Genomic DNA, 20,249 nt, shown 5'->3' on the forward strand with positions numbered 1-20,249 from the left:
TTGTATTGTCACTACAGAGGGAAGCAAGACATGGACTCTGAGCTCAAGAAGTTCAGAGTTTGATGCAGGAGACAGACATGGGAATCCCAAGGGCAGGAAGAAATGACATGTAGGGGAATACAAGGGAAACGTAGTCTACGTTTAGGGGGAGAGCAGGGTTTGGTGAAGAAGGGAATCTGCACTGGAGAGAAGTAAGCAAATCGCATTTTTGGCCAAGGCAAAGCAGGAGCAAAGGTGGCCGAAAGTACAGAAAACACTTGGCCTGTTAGGGGAGCAGCATGGGCCCCAGCGCTGGACCGGCTCCTAACGGAAGAGAGGCTGCATGGGGCAGGAGCCAGATCACAGGGACTTGAGTGCTTTCCACAGAGTGTAGATTTTGTCTCTTAGGCCGGCTCCACGACCACTTTCTCTGCCCAGACAGATAGGATAGAGGATGACCACAGGCAGGGCGTACACTAGCTCTTTGTCTCTTCTACTAGAAAGAAAACAGGGAGTGAGAATGTGGTTATTATAGTGGGAACCCAAGCCATTGAATTTATTTGTTTGTTTGTTTGTTTGTTTGTTTATTTATTTGAGAGAGGGAGAACTTGCAAGCTCAGGGTAGGGGGGGAAGGAGGGGCAGAGGAAGATAAAGAATCTCAAGCAGACTCCCCATTGAGTGCAGAGCCTGGAAGCAGGGCTCTATTTGATGATGCTGAGATTATAACCTGAGCCTATATCAAGCAAGAGTCAGATACTTAACTGACTGAGCTGCCCAGGTGCCTCCCCCAACAGCCACTGATTTATATTTATGTAAAAATCATTTTCAACTGTTACTTGTTTGTATTGGGCACGAATCAACTGAGCAATACCTTAGCTCCGAGTCCTGGGTTCCCACTAAGAGAGGCACCTGCCTGTCGGCATAAACCCTTCAGCCTAGGATGGGACACCTCTGAGCTCTTTCAGCTCCCACACACCTGGCCCTGCCCCTTTTCTTGTTTTGAGGTCCCTTTGTTTCCTCTTGTCATTCAGCTCCCCTCTCTGATTTCTAAACAGGTTGCTTCCGGATGGTTATAGAAAATAAGCCCTGCTGTTTTTTTTTTTTTAATTTAATGCAGAATGGTGGAGTTTTATGTAGGCTCCGTTGGGCTTTTATTATCTTTCTGTTCCCTCACAATATCCTGTGGCAGTGACGTGTGAGAATGTATTCCTTAGTTGGTTTTTGTAGTACTATTTTAGTCATTTCATTATTTATTCTGAGAACTAATTCCTGGCATGTGGCCTCATGGCACTAATCTGTTAGTATATCCCTAGGCATTATTAATTCAGAAGCACAGGCAGCCTCCAAGTACCTGCAGAACTGCTTTGTCATGGCTCTGAGGCATCAAACCGAACATACTCAGTTCCAAGCTCATGCTCTCCCTGCATCCCAACACTAATAGATTCATTCACCTTTCTGTATTTTCGGTACCAATCATTAGCATCTTCCCAATCCAGTTTTCTAACCTAGAAACCTTGATGCCATTCCTTTTTCTCACTATCTACTACCAATCAATCATCCGTTTCTGGTGATTCTAACTCAGAAAATATCCTCACATCTCAGGGGTCCTTGGATACTATAAGCCATCCGCCTGTTGTACGCACACTCTCTCACACTGTGTGCAGAGGCACCTGTGCCACTTGGAATCCGGGAGAAGGTGAGTGGAGTAACAAGGAGAGGAGATGATCTCTGAGGAACCTCACCCTGGGGATTCTCTCCCAGAGCAGGAGAATGCTGTAGGGCAGACAATGGCCTGCAGCTAAGCCCACATGATGGGCAGAATGATGGGCAGGTCACAGGCCCTCTCTTAGACTTAGGTTTACCCAATATTCAAAGAAAAGTCTTGTGTGGAGTGGAGTCACTTGAGGTCATTAGGAAGAAGCACAACAAGAATAATAAAAGCAGCTTAATTGGTGTTGTTCACTTTCCTATGTTTTATCCACTTGGTTCTCCAACAACAACCATTGGAAGCAGGAATATTTATTTCCAGTTTTGAAAATTTTAAAAAGGCTTGGGACATAAGTAATTTACAAAAAGGTGGCAGAATTGAGCCTTTTACTTGGATTTTCCATTCCATAAATATTCCCCAATAGGCACCATCCCGGGCACTGGGACGCAGAATGATCGGGGCTCATGATCTCTCTCTCTATCTCCTTCACTCAAAAAAAAAAAAAAAAAATTCCACAGAGAGGGAAAAAAGGTTGAGCCAGTGACAAGCAAACTGCAGGGATCCCTGGGTGGCGCAGCGGTTTGGCGCCTGCCTTTGGCCCAGGGCGCGATCCTGGAGATCCGGGATCGAATCCCACGTCGGGCTCCCGGTGCATGGAGCCTGCTTCTCCCTCTGCCTGTGTCTCTGCCTCTCTCTCTCTCTCTCTCTCTGTGTGTGACTATCATTAAAAAAAAAAAAAAAAAAAACTGCAGCCATCAGGTCAATTCCAGCCCACTGCCTGTTTTTGTAAGTAAAGTTTTATTGGGCCATAGCTATGCCTATTCACTCCCTTACTGTCCATGATGGCTCTCTCACTGCAGTAATAAAGTTCAGTAATTGTGACAGAGACTGAATGTCTCACAAAGCCTAAAATACTTATGATCTAGACCTTTACAGAAAAGGTCTCCAATCCTTTAGTTTAAACATATATAGATTTACCAGTGTGCTAAGTGCCCCAGAGAGGCAGATGTAAGGTAGAATAGAGATGGACACCCCCAGCTCTGCTGGGGCAGGCAGTGGGGTGGGGGCGGGAGGCACAAAGAATTAGTCACAAAGCAGAAGATGCCTGAGAGGATGTCTGATGTTGCGGACTGAGTAGGAATTAATCACATGACAAGCAGGGAAGGCCTTTCTGGGGACAGAGGATGGCAGGTATAAAGTGTGGGGGTTGTAAATGGTGTGGCATGGTTAGAAGATGGCATGTCACTTAGTCAAGGGAGCATTTAGCATTTGGGTGGGGTCCCAGAGCCTTGCAGGAGCCTGATCTCCCAGAGCCTTGCTATACTCAGGAGTTTGGATCTGATCATATATACTGATTGGAGTGATATGAAAGGGTTTTCAGGGAAGCTCTGACAGGATCAGACAGGGCTTTAGAAAAATCACTGTAATAGCAACATGAAAAATGGATTAGACAGAGACCAGTTGGGAGGTTATTGCAGTTGTCCATGAGACATGATGTGTGTCAAAGGAAGAGGGAACATGGAGAAGGGAGTGGGGGCAAGAGACACCAGGAGGGCACAGTCCAATAGTCTTGGTGTTTGGTGTGAGGTGTGAGAGGAGCTGAGATTTCAGAGTGATTCCCAGGTGTCTGGCTTGGGTGACTTGGGTGGATGCCAGCAACACAGACAGGGAATAGAGATAGAGGGACAGGACCCCAGTGGAGACACAGAGAACATCAGGCAGAAGGAGAGGATCCAGCAGTGTGATCAGTGCCCCCAAGGAGCTTTGAAGGGCCAGAGAGAAGAGAAGCTCTGGAGTGGTGTTTCAGAGGAAGAAGAATGTGAGGAGGGATGGATGGAGTAGTTAAGGATTGCTGATGCCTCCAAGAGGTCTAGCAAGATAAAGACTGAGAACTCTGGAGGAGTCAGCCATCAAGAGGCCAACAGGAGGTCTGCAGAGAGAGTTCCAGAGTTTGATTGGAGGAGTGAAAAAGAACTCAGTAAGTAAAGGCAGAAGCCACATGAGAAGAGATATTGGGGAGAAAAAAATTCAGGTATATGTAGGGAAGCTGTGGGATCCAGAGAAGATTCCTTTGGTTTTGTTATGAGAGAAAGTTGAAGGTATTTCTCTGCTGAGGCCTGGAGCCAGTTGAGAAGAGTTTGGAAATTGAGGAGCATGCTAAGGGGATTGCTGATGGTCAAGGGCAGGTCTCTGCAGGAGAATGGGGCTGGGTCCAGCAGAGGCAGGAGGAGGGAGGGACACTTTTTATACAGAAAGTGGAGGCCATGAGAAGTTTATGCATTCAACCAACATTCCAGGGGCATTTCTGATTCTGGCAGCGCAGTCAGTTACTAGTGATAGAAAACGCTCCTGCAGCTAGCTTAAAAATTAAAGGGAATTTTTAATGTAAACGTATCTGCAATTTAAAAATCCACAGTTAGGACTTGCTTCAGGAAACGCTCCATCAGCAACACAAACAGTGGCATGAAGAATCATATCTTCCTACATCTTCCTTCTGCCTTCTGCAGCGTTTGATTATCCTCACATTACACGTGGAGACACTCCGCCACTCCCAGCCACCTGTGGTATCGGGTGGGGGTTGTGAAGCTGTCCGGAGAAGCCCTCTGGGCCCGGAGAGCACCCCAGGCCTCAAGGCAAAAATGCTAGTCCTGGGAAACCAGACAGTTTCCGGGTCTGGCAGTGCAGCCCCAGTCTGGTATGTTCTTCCTGGTATGTGTGCCTGGCTCTTGTGCCCCTACACTATTGTTGTTGGGTGCGCTATTGTTGGGTGCGAGGCATTTGGAAAGTTAGAAGGTTCAAGGATTTTCAGTTCTTTGTTTTACTAATAGAATCCTTTCTTCAAATATAACCTTATGCAAAACCCTGTGTAAAAAACAGGGACTCTGAAGCGGCCCTGGTGAGAGTGAAGTGGGGGTGGGGGGCTGAGCCACACCTTTTTCTCCTCCCCAAATGCCCTCCCACCTTAGAAAAGGTCCCCAGAGGCTGCAGAGCCTTCTAAAGGGTCTCTGTGCTTCCAACTATTGCCCACAGAGCAGCCAGAGTGGTCTTTGTGAACAAATTTCATCAGATACCCTACCACTTAAAACCCTGTACTAACCTCCTGACATGCTTCGAATATAAGCCCTCCATGCGTGTGCCCTTGGGTGTCTTCCCCATGTGCCCTCCAGGCTCTGGCCACACTGGTTTCTTTCAGTTCTTGCACCTACCCATCTGCTTTTTGCCACCGGGTCTTTGCACAAGCAGTTCCCCTGGCCTGGGATTTTTTTCTGACCCATCTTTACAAAATTGGTTCCTCCTTGCCATTTAGATCTTGATCAAATGTCGCCTTCTCACAGAGGAGGCCTTCCTTGACCATTCACTTCTCTTTCTCACATCAACCTATTGTGGTTTCTTTTCCTTTCTTTTTTATTAATAAGCTTTATTTTTTAGAACACTTGTAGATTCATAGCAAAATTAAGTGGGAGGTACAGAGATTTCCCATATACCCCTTACCTCCCCCCCCCAACATACATGCAGCCTCACTCATTATCACCAGCCCCACCAGAGGGGTGCCCATGAACCAACACTGACACGTCATCATCACCCACAGTCCATGGTTGACATGAGGGCTCACTCCTAGTGGTGTCCATTCTGTGGGTTTGGACAAACGGTAATGACGTGGGTCCATCATTATAGTCTCATACAGAGTTTCACTGCCCCAAAAATTCTGTGTTCCACCTATGCATCCCCCCATCCCACCCCACTACCAACCTCTGGCAATCTCTAATCTTTTTATGGTCTTACCTTTTCCAGAATGTCACTCAGCTGGCTGACTTTCACTTAGTGATGGGCATTTAAGTTTCCTCCATGCCTTTTCATGGCTTGATAGCTCATTTCTTTCTAGTGCTGAATAAAGATCCATTGTGTGGATGAACTACAGTCTATGTATCTCTTCACCCGCTGAAGGACGGAGGGCATCTTGGTCACTCCGCGTTCTGGCGATTACAGATGAGACAGCTCTAAACCCCTGTACGGGTTGGATTGTGTTTTCTTCATTGTGGTTATTGCTACCCGATTTTTGTTCAGCATTTATTTCCTGTCCTCCCCACTAGAAAGAAGTCTCCACAAGAGCAGAGAAACCTTGCCTCTAGAGCTTATGTATTCTCTAAAGCAATACCTGCTGCCAGGTCTATGAAAGGAATGAGTGGCCTGCTGACTGCCACCCACAAGTCCCAGGTGGGCTCTGCTCTCCGAGACCCGGAGCTGCCAGCTGAGCCATGTTTCAGCACTGCCAGTCTTTTCTCCCATCATCACAGATGTGTTGTGACCACTGGTGCAGCCCGCCCAGAACGGGGCTGCGGGAATGTGGGGGGCTCCCGATGATGACAGCTTGCTGGAGCCGTGGGCCTCTCCTCCATCTGCCAGGGACAGCTTGTGGTACCACCACCAGGGGCCCCCCAGTCTGGGGAAATAAAGCAAACCGAGATCCAGAGAGAAAGAAAAAATAGGAAAGCAGACTGATTCTGGGTGGATAATTATTACTACTTGCCGCTATTCCTAGTCACTTCCTGTATGTAACCACGATGCTTCTTCCTTCATCCCTTTGAGGCCAGAACCTGCTCGGTGGCAGCAACTAACACTTACTGAGATTTGCGCTGCACCCCACACTTTGCCAAGTGCTTTATATAGGAGATGTGCATTAAGTCATCCCAGAAGCCCTTTGGAATGTTATTGTGTGCATTTCTCAGATGACAAGACAAGGCTCTGAAGGTTCAGTACTTAGCCATGATCCCCACCTTATAAGTGGGCAGCAGCTTCAGACCAGACAGTCCATGCTTTCAAACTTGACCAAGGGAGGCTGTCACGTCACGCCCAGTGGTCCCCACTGCTGACCATCACTCAACAAACATACCCACCATGGGGTGGTCTCAGACATCCTGAGTCTGAATCTCCCACAAGGCTCGCACATTTAAAGTTCAACTGAAACTTGAAAGCTTCAGTTCAGGGAGGTTGCATAAGTGAATGAAGCATCCCTGTGTAAGATCATAGGGCATTTGAATTCAAAACACGTTTGGTTTTTTTAAAAAAAACCTGCAGGCCTGACTTGTCCCCTGCCTGGAGGTTTGAGGGTCCAGGGACCCGTGTGTTTAAATAGCGCCTAGAGATCCTGATGAGCATCCAGTTTCCTTTCTGTGTGGGCACATTATCATCACAGCACCTGACCAAATGGTATTTGGATTCTTTATGAAACAGTGAACTCAGTATTTCACATAGCAGAACATTTCATGTGAGGGCGACTCTGTTCTCTCTCTCTCTCTCTCTCTCTCTCTCTCTCTCTCACATTCTCTTTTCACACAGGGATTGTGGAGTGCAGGAGGGACTTCAGATATCCAAGAATTGAATTAATCCTCTTCTCCAGTTCACAGTACACCATCAGTCCACACAATATTTCTCTTTCGGGTTTATTTATTTTTGTTCATTTCCTCACTTGCCCCCCTTGCAATAGCCCTCCCTTTAATGTCCTTCGCATTCTTACAATCCACCTCTTACGTGTTTGATTTGATACAAAAGGATCTTTCAAACACATCATAGTGGTCGTGTGTGCGGGTAGAGCATTTACTATCATGGATGGTGTTGTAGAATGGCTGTATTTATTAGGTTGCTCCTCCTTGCATCTCAGAGAAGCAGTTGCCTCTCTAGAACTCTCTCCCATTTGGTTCTACTTTTGCCCTCATGGAGCTAAACAGAATAATTCCACACCCTCCCCCACATTCCAAGACAGTCATCATTGCCTCTCCTCTGCAGCCCCCATATGCCTTCTTACAGGACATGGGATGTTACTCATTCCTCCCCAGGATGCTCTGTGGTTAGATGGCATTCCCCTTGAAGGGTCATGACTACTCCACCCACCCCCTGCACCTGCATCTGGATGATGTACTCCTCTACTTCTAGTGGGAGAGGAACCTGAGATATTATGTGCCTGGGCCATACAGCAAGATAGTGTAAGAAGTAAGATTTAGTTAGAAGGGTGCATTTAACTGCTTTCAATTAGACATCCCTGCTCTTGGCCTCTTCTACCTGGTTATCAGGATAGGGAAACGGTAAGCCTCGGTGATGTGGGGGTACCTTCAGGCAGGGCCTCTCCCTCCTCACTCCACGTTGGGTTCTTTGAGAACAACACTAAAATTCCCATGCCAAGACACCAGTTGACATTCTCCTTCCTTAGATGGGTGGAAAGTTCTTCAGAAGGTACTGGAAGGATTGAAAGCCATGTGCCTATCTTCCTGAGTGGACTGGGCTCAGAGATTTGAGGGTGCCTGTATCCCCAGGTAGAATAACCTGCCCTCCTCATCCTTGGCTGTTTTATCCTTATAAGCACATTGTAGACACCAGTGCTTACATTTCTTTGTTACTGAGATAAAATTGACATACCACAAAGTTAAACAATGTTAGTGGACAATTCAGTGCATTCAGTGTGTGCAACCATCACCTTGATCAAGTATTGCTTATTACACTCCAGTGAAATCCCTTTCTCACCCCAATATTATCATCATCCCAAAAGGAAACCCCCTACTCATTAAGCCATTCTGCCTTCCTCTCTGCCTCTGGTAAGCACCAATCTATGTTCTGTCTATATGGATTTACCTGTTTTGGATCTCTGATATAAGTGAGATCCTTCTATTTGTGACTTTTGTATCTTGCTTCTCTCATAACCCTTATGGGCTTCATATACATCATAGCATGTGTCAGCACTTCATTACCTTCTATGGCTGAATAATATTTCACAGAATGTACATACAACCATTTTGCTTATTTATTCATCTCTTGATGGACATTTAGGCTGCTTCCACCTTCTGATTGTTGTGAATAATGCTCCAATGAACATGTGTGCATGTGTACTTGTTTGATGACTGGTTTTTAATTTGGGGGGGACCTATATCTAGAGATGGAAATATAGGGTCATAAAATAATTGTATATAATTTTTAAAGGAAGCTATACATTTATTTTTTTTAAATAGCAACTTTACTCTGTAACTTTCCTGCATATGGAGAGACAAGGAAGGTGAGTGAGGAGTAGGAGATCTAGGTTCTTTTCCTGGCTTTACCACTAATCATCTGAGTGACCTTGAGCAAACTATGTCCCCCTTCTGGGCTCTTGTTTCCTCATTTGAAAAGTAAGGGGATTGCATAAAGCTAAGTGATCTTTCAATTCTCTTTTAAGATTTTGTTGGAAAAATTGGGTTCTAGAGAGAAGAGAGAGAATTGTCAAACAGCTAAAAGTAATTATCTCTATATGCCTTCTCTACTGTGTTTTTAAATTGTGAGTTGAAAGCACCCCCAAATAATTGGGCTTTTTTCCCTTGCCTATGTGTTTTCTAGTTAATAAATAGCTTCTGACTTCCTATTTCCATCAAGATTCCCAGAGCAAGATATCCTTTTCTTGCCCATCACTTCCTACTATTTGGCAGCTCCTGAACAAAACATGGCAGTCATGAAGCCAAGAAGCCATTCCATCCCCACTGTCCTCCATGGGGAAATGCTGAGCTTCACCCCATACCTCTCTCAGCACTAAGGTATCAGCTGGATAAACTGAGTCTAGTTTTTGGAGATGTCGAATCCAAGGAGAAGAGTGAGCAGACTCTTCCTGAGTCCATGTAAAGACCATCTTAAAAGGTTAGGAGAAAGAACCAAGGACCTCCTGTGATAATGTCCAGCCAGAAGATTTTCCTCCTTGGGGGATTTCTACTCCTCTAAGCTTCTTTCAGCTGATTGATTTCCTGGCCCGAGTGCAGTGCCTAGATTGGGAGGGAGATTTTCCTCCGCTAATTGGTAGCCTCCACAGCCATCCAAGTCCAAAGCATGTGTTCTCCTGAGTTGCCTGCTGGTTTTCTGGGGGAAACACAAAGTTTAAAAAAAAATGTGATCCAAGTGGTTTATTTCATTCAGTCAGCTATTTATTTGCTCATTTTCATCCACCCATCACATATTTTTGAATGCTTGCTGTGCTTTCGGCAGCATATTAAATTCTAGGAATAAAAATGAGGCACCTGCCCTATGGAGCCTTCCTCTTTTAATAGGAGATATAGAACATGTAGCTTTTGGAATGAATACAAAGTGACAAGTGCTGGGGTGCCTGGGTGGCTCAGCCGGTTAAGCATCTGACTCTTGATTTCGGCTCAGGTCAGGATCTCAGGGTTGTGAGATTGAGCCTCATGTCAGGCTGCAAGTTCAGCAGGGAGTCTGCTTGAGATTCTCTCTCCCTCTCCTTCTGCCCCTCACCCTGCTCATGTACTCCCTCTCTGTGTCCAAAATAAATAAGCTTTAAAACAAAAGTGATAGGTGCTATATAATGGGAGGGTGGCATAAATGGTGTTCAGGAGTACAGACAGGGTACACATGAATCATACTTGGCAAATCCTCATGAGAAGGCAGATTCAAAGCATGTTCTAGACGGAAACTAATCTGTACAGCAGTCACAGAGCAGGACCCAAGAAGGGGTAGGTGACCAATATTGGCTGGAACACAGAACACAGGGGGACAGTGCTGGGAGGGGAGATGCAGAGAGGGCTGCCCTGGGGAGGACATCTGAAACGCGTCAAAAGATTTGGCTCTCTGGCAGCTGTGAGCTAGTGAATCTGACTGGGGAGTGGCGTATTTGTATCTGTGCTTTAGAGAAGAGCAAGTCTGGTGATGGTGGAGAATGAGTCTGAGGGGTAAGAGTAGAAGTGGGGAGGGGCGCCCGGCTGTCTCGGTCAGTGGAACGTGCGATTCTTGATCTTGGGGTTGTGGGGTCAAGCCCTACATTGGGTGTAGAGATGACTTAAAAATAAAATCCTTTTTAAAAGAAAAAAAAAAACGAATAGAAATGAGGAGAGCACTCAGGAAGCTGTTGTGGTCACTCGTGAAACAATGATGACCAGAACCAAGGTAGAAGCAGTGGGAAAGAAGGTAAGTGGATGGAGTCCAGAAATATACGTGAGGCTGGAGGTGGGGAAGGCTGCTGTTGGGCCCAGCTTCCAGGAAGGAAACTGCTGAAATCGGAATCTGAATCCTTTAGCTTGACCCATGTCCTGGCCCAGAGGAGGTGCTTCATCTTCCAGGTCTTAAGCGGAGTAACCTTGTCTCCCAGGAGCCAGCGCTGGAGCCGTGCTCCTTTCACCAGTAGGAAATGGATAGATGGGAGATGGTGGTGGGGTACAGGTAAGAGAATAATTCTGGAAGAACCTTCTGCTGCCATCCTCATTGACACGGCCCCATGGCGGAACAGCAGACTACACCCAGTTTGAAGACGGACCCTATGGCACTCTTAAAGCACTATACCTCACACCATCCCTGGGCCACTCTTCCTTTTTCAAGTAGAATGAAAAGTGTTTTCAAGTGTTGTATTCATTTCAGGTGTACGATATAGTGATTCAGCAATTCTATACATTACTCAGTGCTCATGGGGATAAGTGTACTCTTAATTCATTAATCGATTTCACTCACCCCACACCACCTTCCTTAGGCCATTCTGTCTCAGGAGGAGGAGAAAGGGGTTTATCTCTTAAAGACTCATTCCAGGCCCCTTGGACATTTTTAATCCTTCCCCTTGTAGGGCCTGAAATGACTTGTTATGCTTGAAGATGTGAACATTGGGCTGTCATAATATTCCTCATTCTACCAATCCTCTGGAATCCCCTTCTTCTGGGTCGTAGTCTCAGCATTGCCATTATCTCTAAAGGGACAACATCAGGGACCGCCATATCTTTGCTGCACAAAATATCTGCAGAGGGATCCCTGGATGGCGCAGCGGTTTAGTGCCTGCCTTTGGCCCAGGGTGCAATCCTGGAGACCCGGGATCGAATCCCACGTCAGGCTCCCGGTACATGGAGCCTGCTTCTCCCTCTGCCTATGTCTCTGCCCCTCTCTCTCTCTCTCTGTGACTATCATAAATAAATAATAAAAAAAATAAAAAAAAAGATAGTTTGCAATCTTAAAAAAAAAAAAATATCTGCAGAAATCCATTAAAAAAGAAGTCCTCTGAGCAACCAGATTTCACCTAACTCCACCCAACACATAGGGGGTCAGAGAAGCTCTGAGATTGGTGTATTTCTTACTGCCCAGTGCATGCAGGTGTTGGACCCGTGAGACAGTGTTTGTTTTCATGATTCCTACATGTAGAGTTGCCCTTCCTTCTACAACAGTGATTCTCAACTGGGCATGGTTTTGTCCTCCAGGGGACAGTTGGCAATGTCTACAGATATTTTTGATTGGGGGCAGGAATGGGCTTTACTGGCATCCAGTGGATAGAGGCCAGGGATGCTGGTAAGCATCCTGCAATACCCGAGATCATTTCCCAAACAAAGTATTGTGGGTCCCAAATGTCAATAGTACAAGGTTAAGAAACCCTATTTCAGAACACCAGTCTGTGACCAAACCCTTGAGTTCTTCAGGCCCTGTAGGATTGCTAGAAGAAACCACAAGTTCAAGAAAAACTCACGGCATTATATTTCTTTCCACAGCTGAGCTCTGTCCAGGAGGCCCAGTTGGAGCAGCTGGAGGCAGCAAGACCCCGCAGGCCGGGGAGCGGGGAACGGGGCCCAGTGCTGAGGATGGCCAGGCAGCCGCCGCCGCCCTCGGTCCATGCAGCCATCCTGCTCTGCCTCCTCAGCCTCAGTGGGGCCATCGAGATTCCCATGGATCGTGAGTCCTGCTCCATCTCCTTCTTTGATTCTCCTGATTTGGGGCAGAGGAGCTGGAGGGAAGGGATGGTCAGGGGGAAGTTAAGACCAGCTTTCGAAGAGGTGGAGAGAGGAGAAGCAGTGGATTCTGGATGCAGAGCTGGGTTTCCCTCCAAAGAATTGACGCAAGCAGGCTTGTGTTTGGGAATGTGAGTCTAATTGTGTAGCACGATCTCTGAGGACTCTGGCTGAGCCTATACTTGGGCTGCCGGGAGCCTGCTGAGCAGAGTTTTCAGGTCTGTGTGTCACTCAGGAGTTCTTGTCTCCACTCTACTCCCACGGCCTTCTGTGGTCTTGACCTGTCCATCAAAGTGGAGCTTCCAAGGACCAAGTGTAGTGGACAGTTATTTGCCTTTCTAATATCCGAGCTGGACCCTTAGGCCGTCCTGGCTGGACTGACTGACTAATCAGGGCAGATGGCCTAGGGAGGGTTGGGAAAGGAATTATTTCGCAGAAGACTGGGGCTAAATGAAACATTAAAATAGAGCTCTGTTATAATGCTCCCGTGGGAAAACCGGAAGGCGCTGCTTCCTTCTGTCTCTTTTCACCTCTCCCATGGCAAAGTTGGAAAGTAAAATCCATGGCATTCTGTTTCCCAAGGTGGCGGCATTATTTGGCTGTCAGAATCGTCAAGTAAGGGGCTTAGGGTGCTGATCCTACAGCCACGTCTCTAGCAGCCATATCCATTGTTACATTCATAAGTGGCCCATTGACTGGCAGCTATGCTCCCTGGCCCCGCATTTAGATGTGTTCCACCTGTGCCACAATTATGGCACTTCCATCAGAATGTCTTGGCATTCCAGTGCTCTGATGTGGGCATACCACCTTGTCCCCTGTTTTCTGCTTCCAGAAATAGATGGGACCAACATGATGCCAACCCTGACTTGGGCTCTGTCCAGGTGACAGATGTCTGGGGAGGGTTGGGAGAGTGATACAGCCTCCAAGGAGTGCCCACTGAGCTCTCCAAAGCCAGGCCCTGGGGCCTGGAGTTAGCACAGCTTGGAGAAGAGTTGCACGTACTTCAGTACCCTCCCACCCAATCCTACCAATAATAGCTGCCCAGAGGAGTGGGCACTTCTGGGTAAGAGAAGACCAGCAGAAACTATAAATTGGACCCAGAAGTAAAATGGGCAAGGCCCCTGCTGCCCTCCTAATAACCCCAAGTGTGTGTGTGTGTGTGTGTGTGTGTGTGTGTGCATGCGCGCATGCGCATGTGTGTATGTATTCGGGGTGGGGGGTGTCATGGAAGGAACTGTTCCCATGGAGACCATCTGTACTGCTAACTCAAGGTAGAGAGAAGGCCACGTCCCTGGAGAGGAGAGGGGCGCAGAGGAGATTGAGTTATCAAGGAAGTGGTGAAGGCTCATTTCTGCTGCTTCTCCTCACTCATTCACCTGCCACTTTGATCCCTGGGGCTAGTGGGTGAGGGGTTCCTCCAAGATGAACTTATAAACAGATGGCTTTGACATCTATATTGGGAATCTGAATTTCTAGAGCTCTACTGGAGCCGTGGGCAGGTGACCCAGCAGTGGATGTCTCCAAAGTACCATGTGTGGGGCAGAGAGCTGCAAGTGCCCTGACCTCCCCACATCCATCTCTCTGTCTCCTCAGTGTCCATGAGGAGGGTCCCCACTTCTGGAATTGTATTCAAGGAAGCACAGATCTTCCTTGCTCTGAGTCACACGGCGAATGGGTGCTGGATTCATGAATAGAGCCCAGGTCTCTTGCCCTCCCATGAGGTTGGCATTCAGCACAACTCACCCCTACCTCTGGTAATCCCACCTTCTTTCAGTTCTTGGATCTCACCAGAGTAGTAGCTTCCATGCACCCTGCTGAGAGCTAAGTGCTTTCTAAGACCCTTCTCGGATTCTCACAGCTCATCCTTTGGGGATAGGTTAGAAAACTAAGGAGCCGTTGTCTCCAGCTCATACATAGCAGGGCCAGCACCTCTCTGAATGAGGATGTGAATCCTTTTGTAACACCATGCCTGGTACCCCAGCTGTGTCACAGCAGGAAACTCACAATACCTTCCGGGAGCAAGTGTGCCTCCTGCACACTGGACCTCCCAGTGGCTGTAGGCACAGCGGCTATGGTGACATCTCCAGAATGAGTCTACTAAAGCTGAATGCAAGGTGAGAAAAGGCCAGCCAGCCCTTCAGAGGGGACCCAGTTGCCCCAGGAAGAGCTCCTGTTTAGCCAGGTTTTCCTCTCCTGCTGGGCCAAGCATGACAGACACCCCAGCCCAAGATACCTGAGCCCAATCCTTCCCTCTTATCCTGGGCTGAGGCCCAGTGGGATGGGCTGGGGAAAGATCACACATTCTTTTTCCTCCTCCCCCCGCCAGAGTATGTATTGATATACAACATATGTAAGTTTAAGATACACAACTTGATGATTTGCTACGTGTATGTATTATGAAATGATTGCCCCGTGGGTTAGTTTATACATCCATCTCCTCACCTTATTACCTTTTGTGTGCATGTGTAGTGATAACTTTGAAGAGCTACTCTCGAAACAACTCCCAGGTACATAATACGTACACTCGGCCCCTGGAACATATCCATCTTATAGCTGGAGATTTGTACCCCTTGACCAGCATCTCTCCACTTCTCCCACCCTTGGCTCCTGACAACTACCATTCTACTCTGTTTCTTTGAATTTGACTTTTTTTTAGATTCTACATATACTGAACAAATGTCAGATCTTTCTCTGACTTAAGGTCCTCAAGGCCTATCCATGTTGTCACAAAAGGCAAGGGAGATACCTGCAGCCTCTGATTACTGTGGCATCATTCACAATAGCCCAGATGTGGGGCAAGTGAAGATCAGGGCTCCGAACTTTCTCTGTGTGTTGCCTGGGAGTGGCTGAGGGGGCTCAAACAGGAGGTGGCCCTGTCAGGTATGCCCTTCCGCTCGCTTGCCCCTTTGGGGGGCAGTATCTGTACCGTGAGGACCCGACATTGCTTCTACTCTGGGGCATTTGGGCCCAGCAGGCTTCCTGGAACAGCCCCGGGCTGCGACACAATCCCTCATTGAAGCACCGGCCTCCAGCCCCTGCTGCTCTGCCAACAGAGTCACACGCACCCACCTCCCCCCTCACCAGCCCCAAGGAGAACAGCGTGACCTTTGAAGAAAGCAAAGGGTCGCCTCATCAACAAGAGGGGGTTTGCCAAAAAGTGAGTCTGCTGGCAGCTCACCCCTCCGTTCTCCCCACATCAAGGGACTTGGCATATTTCTCCTAGGAACTCACAGAGGATACAATGAGGTGGGAGAAACATTTTCTCCTTACTGTCATCCCAAATAGTGCTGCAAGATGACCTCAGCACATATCACACACGCGCACATGTGCACGTGCACACACACACGCGCGCATTGACACACACTGCATCCTCCAGGAATTGATGCCAGGGCATGTAGATACCAGCCAGGGAAGGAGAAGAAGTGCAAGGATAAAGAAACCTTGCAGGCCAGCAGGCTTCTGCTTTACCCCCTGCAGAGCTTGTTGGGAGATTTCCCCTTCCCCTCGTAAGCCAAAGGAGCAAAAACTCATTTTCCACTTGACAGTTACCAATAAGTTTTGTAGATGGAGAGAAGGGCAGGTGGCATGACATGGGGTCTGGGGGGTGAGGATCACAGGACTATGTACGTTGTCCTTATCCCCAGGCAGCCGGTCCTCCCTGTCCTCTCCCTGTGCTGGCTTGTCTTCTGGGTTGGTTCTGTCTCTGTAATAAATTCCTTGGTGGCATATGGTGGTTGCAGATGTCATTACCTCTCAAGAGGCCCCGGGCCTGGGGACAGCATCCAGCCTCTGACTTTTGTCAGAATATCAAGGAGAAGAGAGCGCTGGGGCCCCACCTGACCAACCCACGTCTCTGGCCAAGGATGGATTTGCAAAAAGAGCTTTGGATCAGACTACAGGAGAGCTGGTTTCTCATTCCAGTTCTGCAGCAAATTTCCTATGTGACCTTAACCGAGTGGCTTCCCTTCTAAGAATCTGAGATTCCCTGGATAATGCCTAGGGCTTTTTCCATTGAGCCAGCCCTTGATTTTATAAAAGAGAGGCTTGAAGGCCATGTGGGCCAAGCAGAGCCTCTGCCAGGGCAAGGACAGAGCCCTCCACTGTGTGTGGAGACCGAAGAGACATCAACTGTGTCTTGAGATGAAGAAACTGCTGGCCTGGTGGTCAAAAGGAGTAGATCCAGTGTCCACCCTACTTACCTGAAAATGGCCCCTTCTCCCCACCTGTCCTACATGCCTCACCATACTGGCTTTCCAGAATTGCCTTTCTAGGGCCCCTGGTAGGAAACTCTTATATGGATGAAGATGCCATCATGGGGAGCTCCAGGGAGCATGTGTTAAAAAACCACAGGTTTCTGCTTTTCCCCAGGACTCGTCATTTCTTTCTATTTCCTGCCATGGCTGTACCCAGGCAAATGGTAAAGCAGATAAGATTTCACTTCAATGCCCCAGCAGGCCACACAACCCTGGCCCATGTGAAAGAATTATTCTGAACCCTTTCATGGATCTTTCTCAAGACTTTCGCTTACTGACAGTGTGTATAGCAGGGCACTCCTTCCTGCCCCAGTCAGGCTTTCCTCTTTAATGTCTGTCTTCTCTCTCGTGACTCTTGTGGCACTTGGGTCCTGCCTTCACTCTGCCTTCTCCACGGTGTCCCCTCTCTGGGCCCCTAAACCCCTCTTCTTGCTGTGGCTGGGTCAGAAAGTGTCGAGGTCACCTTGGCTCACCAGCAGCCTCGGCTTCCCCAGAAAGCAGCCACTCCGAACAAATCAGCCCGCAACACCAACACTTATCTGACATCTGCACTTGGTGTGAAATAAGATGGGCGTATTACCTCATTCTAGAATCATAAAGAAAAGGCCTCTTACAAAGTGGCAGAAACACATGTTCTCTTTTCTGCAAATTTTAACCAGGACCTTCTCCCCCAGGAAGTATATCACCGTTGAAAGTGTTGCTGTTTGAAGCGTGGTACCCAGTTCACCAGGATCAACACCACTTGGCTGCTTGTCGAAATGTAGGATCTGCTCAGTCAGAACGTGCATTTTAACCAGACCCAGCTTCCCTCCCCTCCCCTCCCCCGCCAGCTGATTTATATTCTTGTCAGAGTTTGAGAAGCCCGACCTCAAACATGCACATACCTGTACACAGGCATGAGCACGTCTCAGACGAGGGCTAGGGAAGATTTGGGCTACCTACCTCTTTATCCCTTCCGTAAAAAGCACAGAAAAGAGTGGTGGACTCCGCTTCATCCCTGTAGTTGTTTGGAAGAAGGATTTCCATAGGGCAATGTACTTCTGCCATGGGCAGGGCGACAGTGATTCATCGATCTCTAGAATTATCTGATGGATAGGCAGGAAGGTGCTTGCATGTGTGACAGAGAAGAAGGTACAGAGGGAGGAATGAAGCCTGTGGACCATGCTGGGCCCTTGAGGCTTTGCCCTGGAGCCCTGTTCAGATCAGCTGCTGCCCAGACTTCTCAGCCCCACACGCCGTGGGCCAGGAAGCCAGCTTTCCTCAATGGCATCTAGACAGGATAGGCAGTGTCTTCAGAGCCCGGCCTCTTTTAAGCAGCTCTGTCACTTGCAATATTTGGACTTCATGGTGACAACATTTGGTCAGAGGCTGTATGGTTTGCGCTCCCTGTGGAGGTGCTCTCCACACAGGGCTCCCTGGGCCTGTCCACGCCTCCGTGTGTCTGTCCCACCGAGCTCTACAGCCGGGAGCAGAGAGCTCAGGCGCTGCGCCCGGCCCAGGCCGACCTCGGTGCTCCCTGCAGGCTGGGGCTGGAGCAACCCGCGGCAGGTGGTCACATGCGATAACCTATAACCGATGTCTTCTTCTCTCCCCTCACAATGCTAACCCATCGGAACTAACAGCAAGCATTCAGAATGAGCGTAAGTCCCCTCTGCCCAGCACCTCTCTGCTCTTGAGCCTCTGGGAGGTAGGAAGCCTGCAAGAAGCAGGGGAGAAGGCCAAGTGAGGAGTTAACGGCGGGCGGGCGGGCTGGCTGGGGGGGGGGGGGGGGGGCGTGTTTCTCCATCACTCCACCCTGCCTGCTGGGGCTTTTTGACACCAGAGTCCCTGTGGTGCAGCCCCTGCCACACAGGAAGGGAAGGGGCTCACCCAAGGCATCCCATTGCTGGAAAAGGCAGAGGGGTAGGTGGTACAAAGAGCCGCTGCTCTCCATCCCCTGCTGGCTGGCATAGGAGCGCCATGAGGAGCACTGGGGCTGGACACCAGGAGTGAGAGGAGCGGAGCTAGCAGACAAGTCCTCTGAGCTCCAGCCTCACCACAGTCTGGCCATGAACCATCATGGCCACTGTGCTCTGGAAAGCTAGCTGCTTTATGTTCCTTTATTCATTCAGCAAATATATGTCAAGAAGTCTCATGCAGAAAGCATTGTACTGAGTGTTGAGATATAAGAATGGGTAAAACAGAAGTGTCTCATAGGAATGCTGTGAGGTCTTAAAGGGATTTTTCTTATGCTCAGTCCTTGGCGTGACCCCCCTTTCCTGCGGTCCTGTTTAAAGAGCTGGGTCCCTGGAATGGGGCACTGCCCACCCCCTGCTTGCCTGCTTGTCATGTGGCTCTCGAAGCTCTTATTTTCAGCCATTCCCCAAGCCAGGACCCCGGGCAGGTCCCCAAAGCCCTGACCACCCCCTGTCTGTGCTCTTGCAGTATCCCAGCCCCCAACCATCACCAAGCAGTCAGTGAAGGACCACATCGTGGATCCCCGTGATAACATCCTGATTGAGTGTGAAGCAAAGGGGAACCCTGCCCCCAGGTGAGTGCACTGGCAGGTCAATCCAAGCCCACCCCCCCCCACACACACACAAAGAGGAAGTGAAACCACACTCTTGCCTTGGCCCTGATGATGATTGAAGAAGCTGAAAAATTCAGAGCAGAGATGACAGGACCCCATGCAGGGTGTTTGTCAGGAGAAACCAGGGAGGGCAGGACCTCGAGTGTATGGCAGCCTTCTTCCACCACATCCCCTGCCCGGTTTGCAGGAGCCCGAGCACAAACAGGGCCTCTCTCACCCAAAGTGGAAGAAGCAGGGCCACCCGGAGAGGTGAGGCCTTCTGAAGTTTGGTCTTCCCATCATCTCTCTGCAGGGACAATGATTCTATGACCCTGAGCAGCCACTACTGTCCTTGTCACCTTTTAAGCTTATATCCTGGGTGGCTGCAGATGCACATGCCCACCCCCAGAAGCATAGGGAGAGTCTAGTGTCTTCACCTCTGGGATCAGTTTTATGAAGGCTACGGGTCCCTTCAAAGCTGCCCCTCCTGGGCTATAATGTGTGGCCCTGCTTTAGACTCTGCACCAACTGAGCAGGGCACAGATGCCCAGGGCCATTATTGGGCTTTGGTTTTAGAGTCGGTTATCAAACAAGGAGACAAGAGAAGCAGAGTTAGCTACCTAATGTGCTTGGCTCGGGTCAAATATGAATTCAGGTTTGCATTCGTAATCGGAGGTTGGGATGTCCTGGGGTGGAAGCATCTGCTGACTCTGGATTTAAAAAAAAATCAAAGTCCCTGCCCACTCTTGCAAAGAACATAATCCCCGAGTGGCGACCTGGGTATCTATCGCTGACAGCCTTACCCAGCCTTGGCTGGTTCGAAGCACTAATGTCAGGAACCTGTCCCCAGAGATTCACTTGGCTGTTACCTGGGACTCTGCATTTTATCAGGCTTCCCAGCCCGTTCTGCCACTTAGCCAAGGTGGGGACGCACTAGTGTGGAGGTGTGATTACGGGACCAGGTCAGGGACCAGGGCCCTGAGGTTCTCCCTGGAGCCCAGCACCCGTTTCCTCTTCATTGCCCCTGCTGCTCTCTCCACCC

General features: G+C 48.8%; 1 protein-coding gene across 1 annotated transcript in view; it reads left to right on the forward strand.

Moving 5' to 3' along the window:
- Positions 1-20,249, forward strand: part of NFASC (neurofascin) — a 177,444-nt gene that overhangs the window by 95,485 nt on the left and 61,710 nt on the right. The window contains 2 exon segments of the mRNA XM_038586009.1: positions 12,170-12,350; positions 19,084-19,189. Coding sequence (XP_038441937.1) covers positions 12,260-12,350; positions 19,084-19,189 — 197 coding nt within the window. The 5' untranslated portion in view covers positions 12,170-12,259.

Source organism: Canis lupus, chromosome 38 (assembly GCF_011100685.1).
Source record: "Canis lupus familiaris isolate Mischka breed German Shepherd chromosome 38, alternate assembly UU_Cfam_GSD_1.0, whole genome shotgun sequence".
NCBI classification, from domain to species: Eukaryota; Metazoa; Chordata; class Mammalia; order Carnivora; family Canidae; genus Canis; species Canis lupus.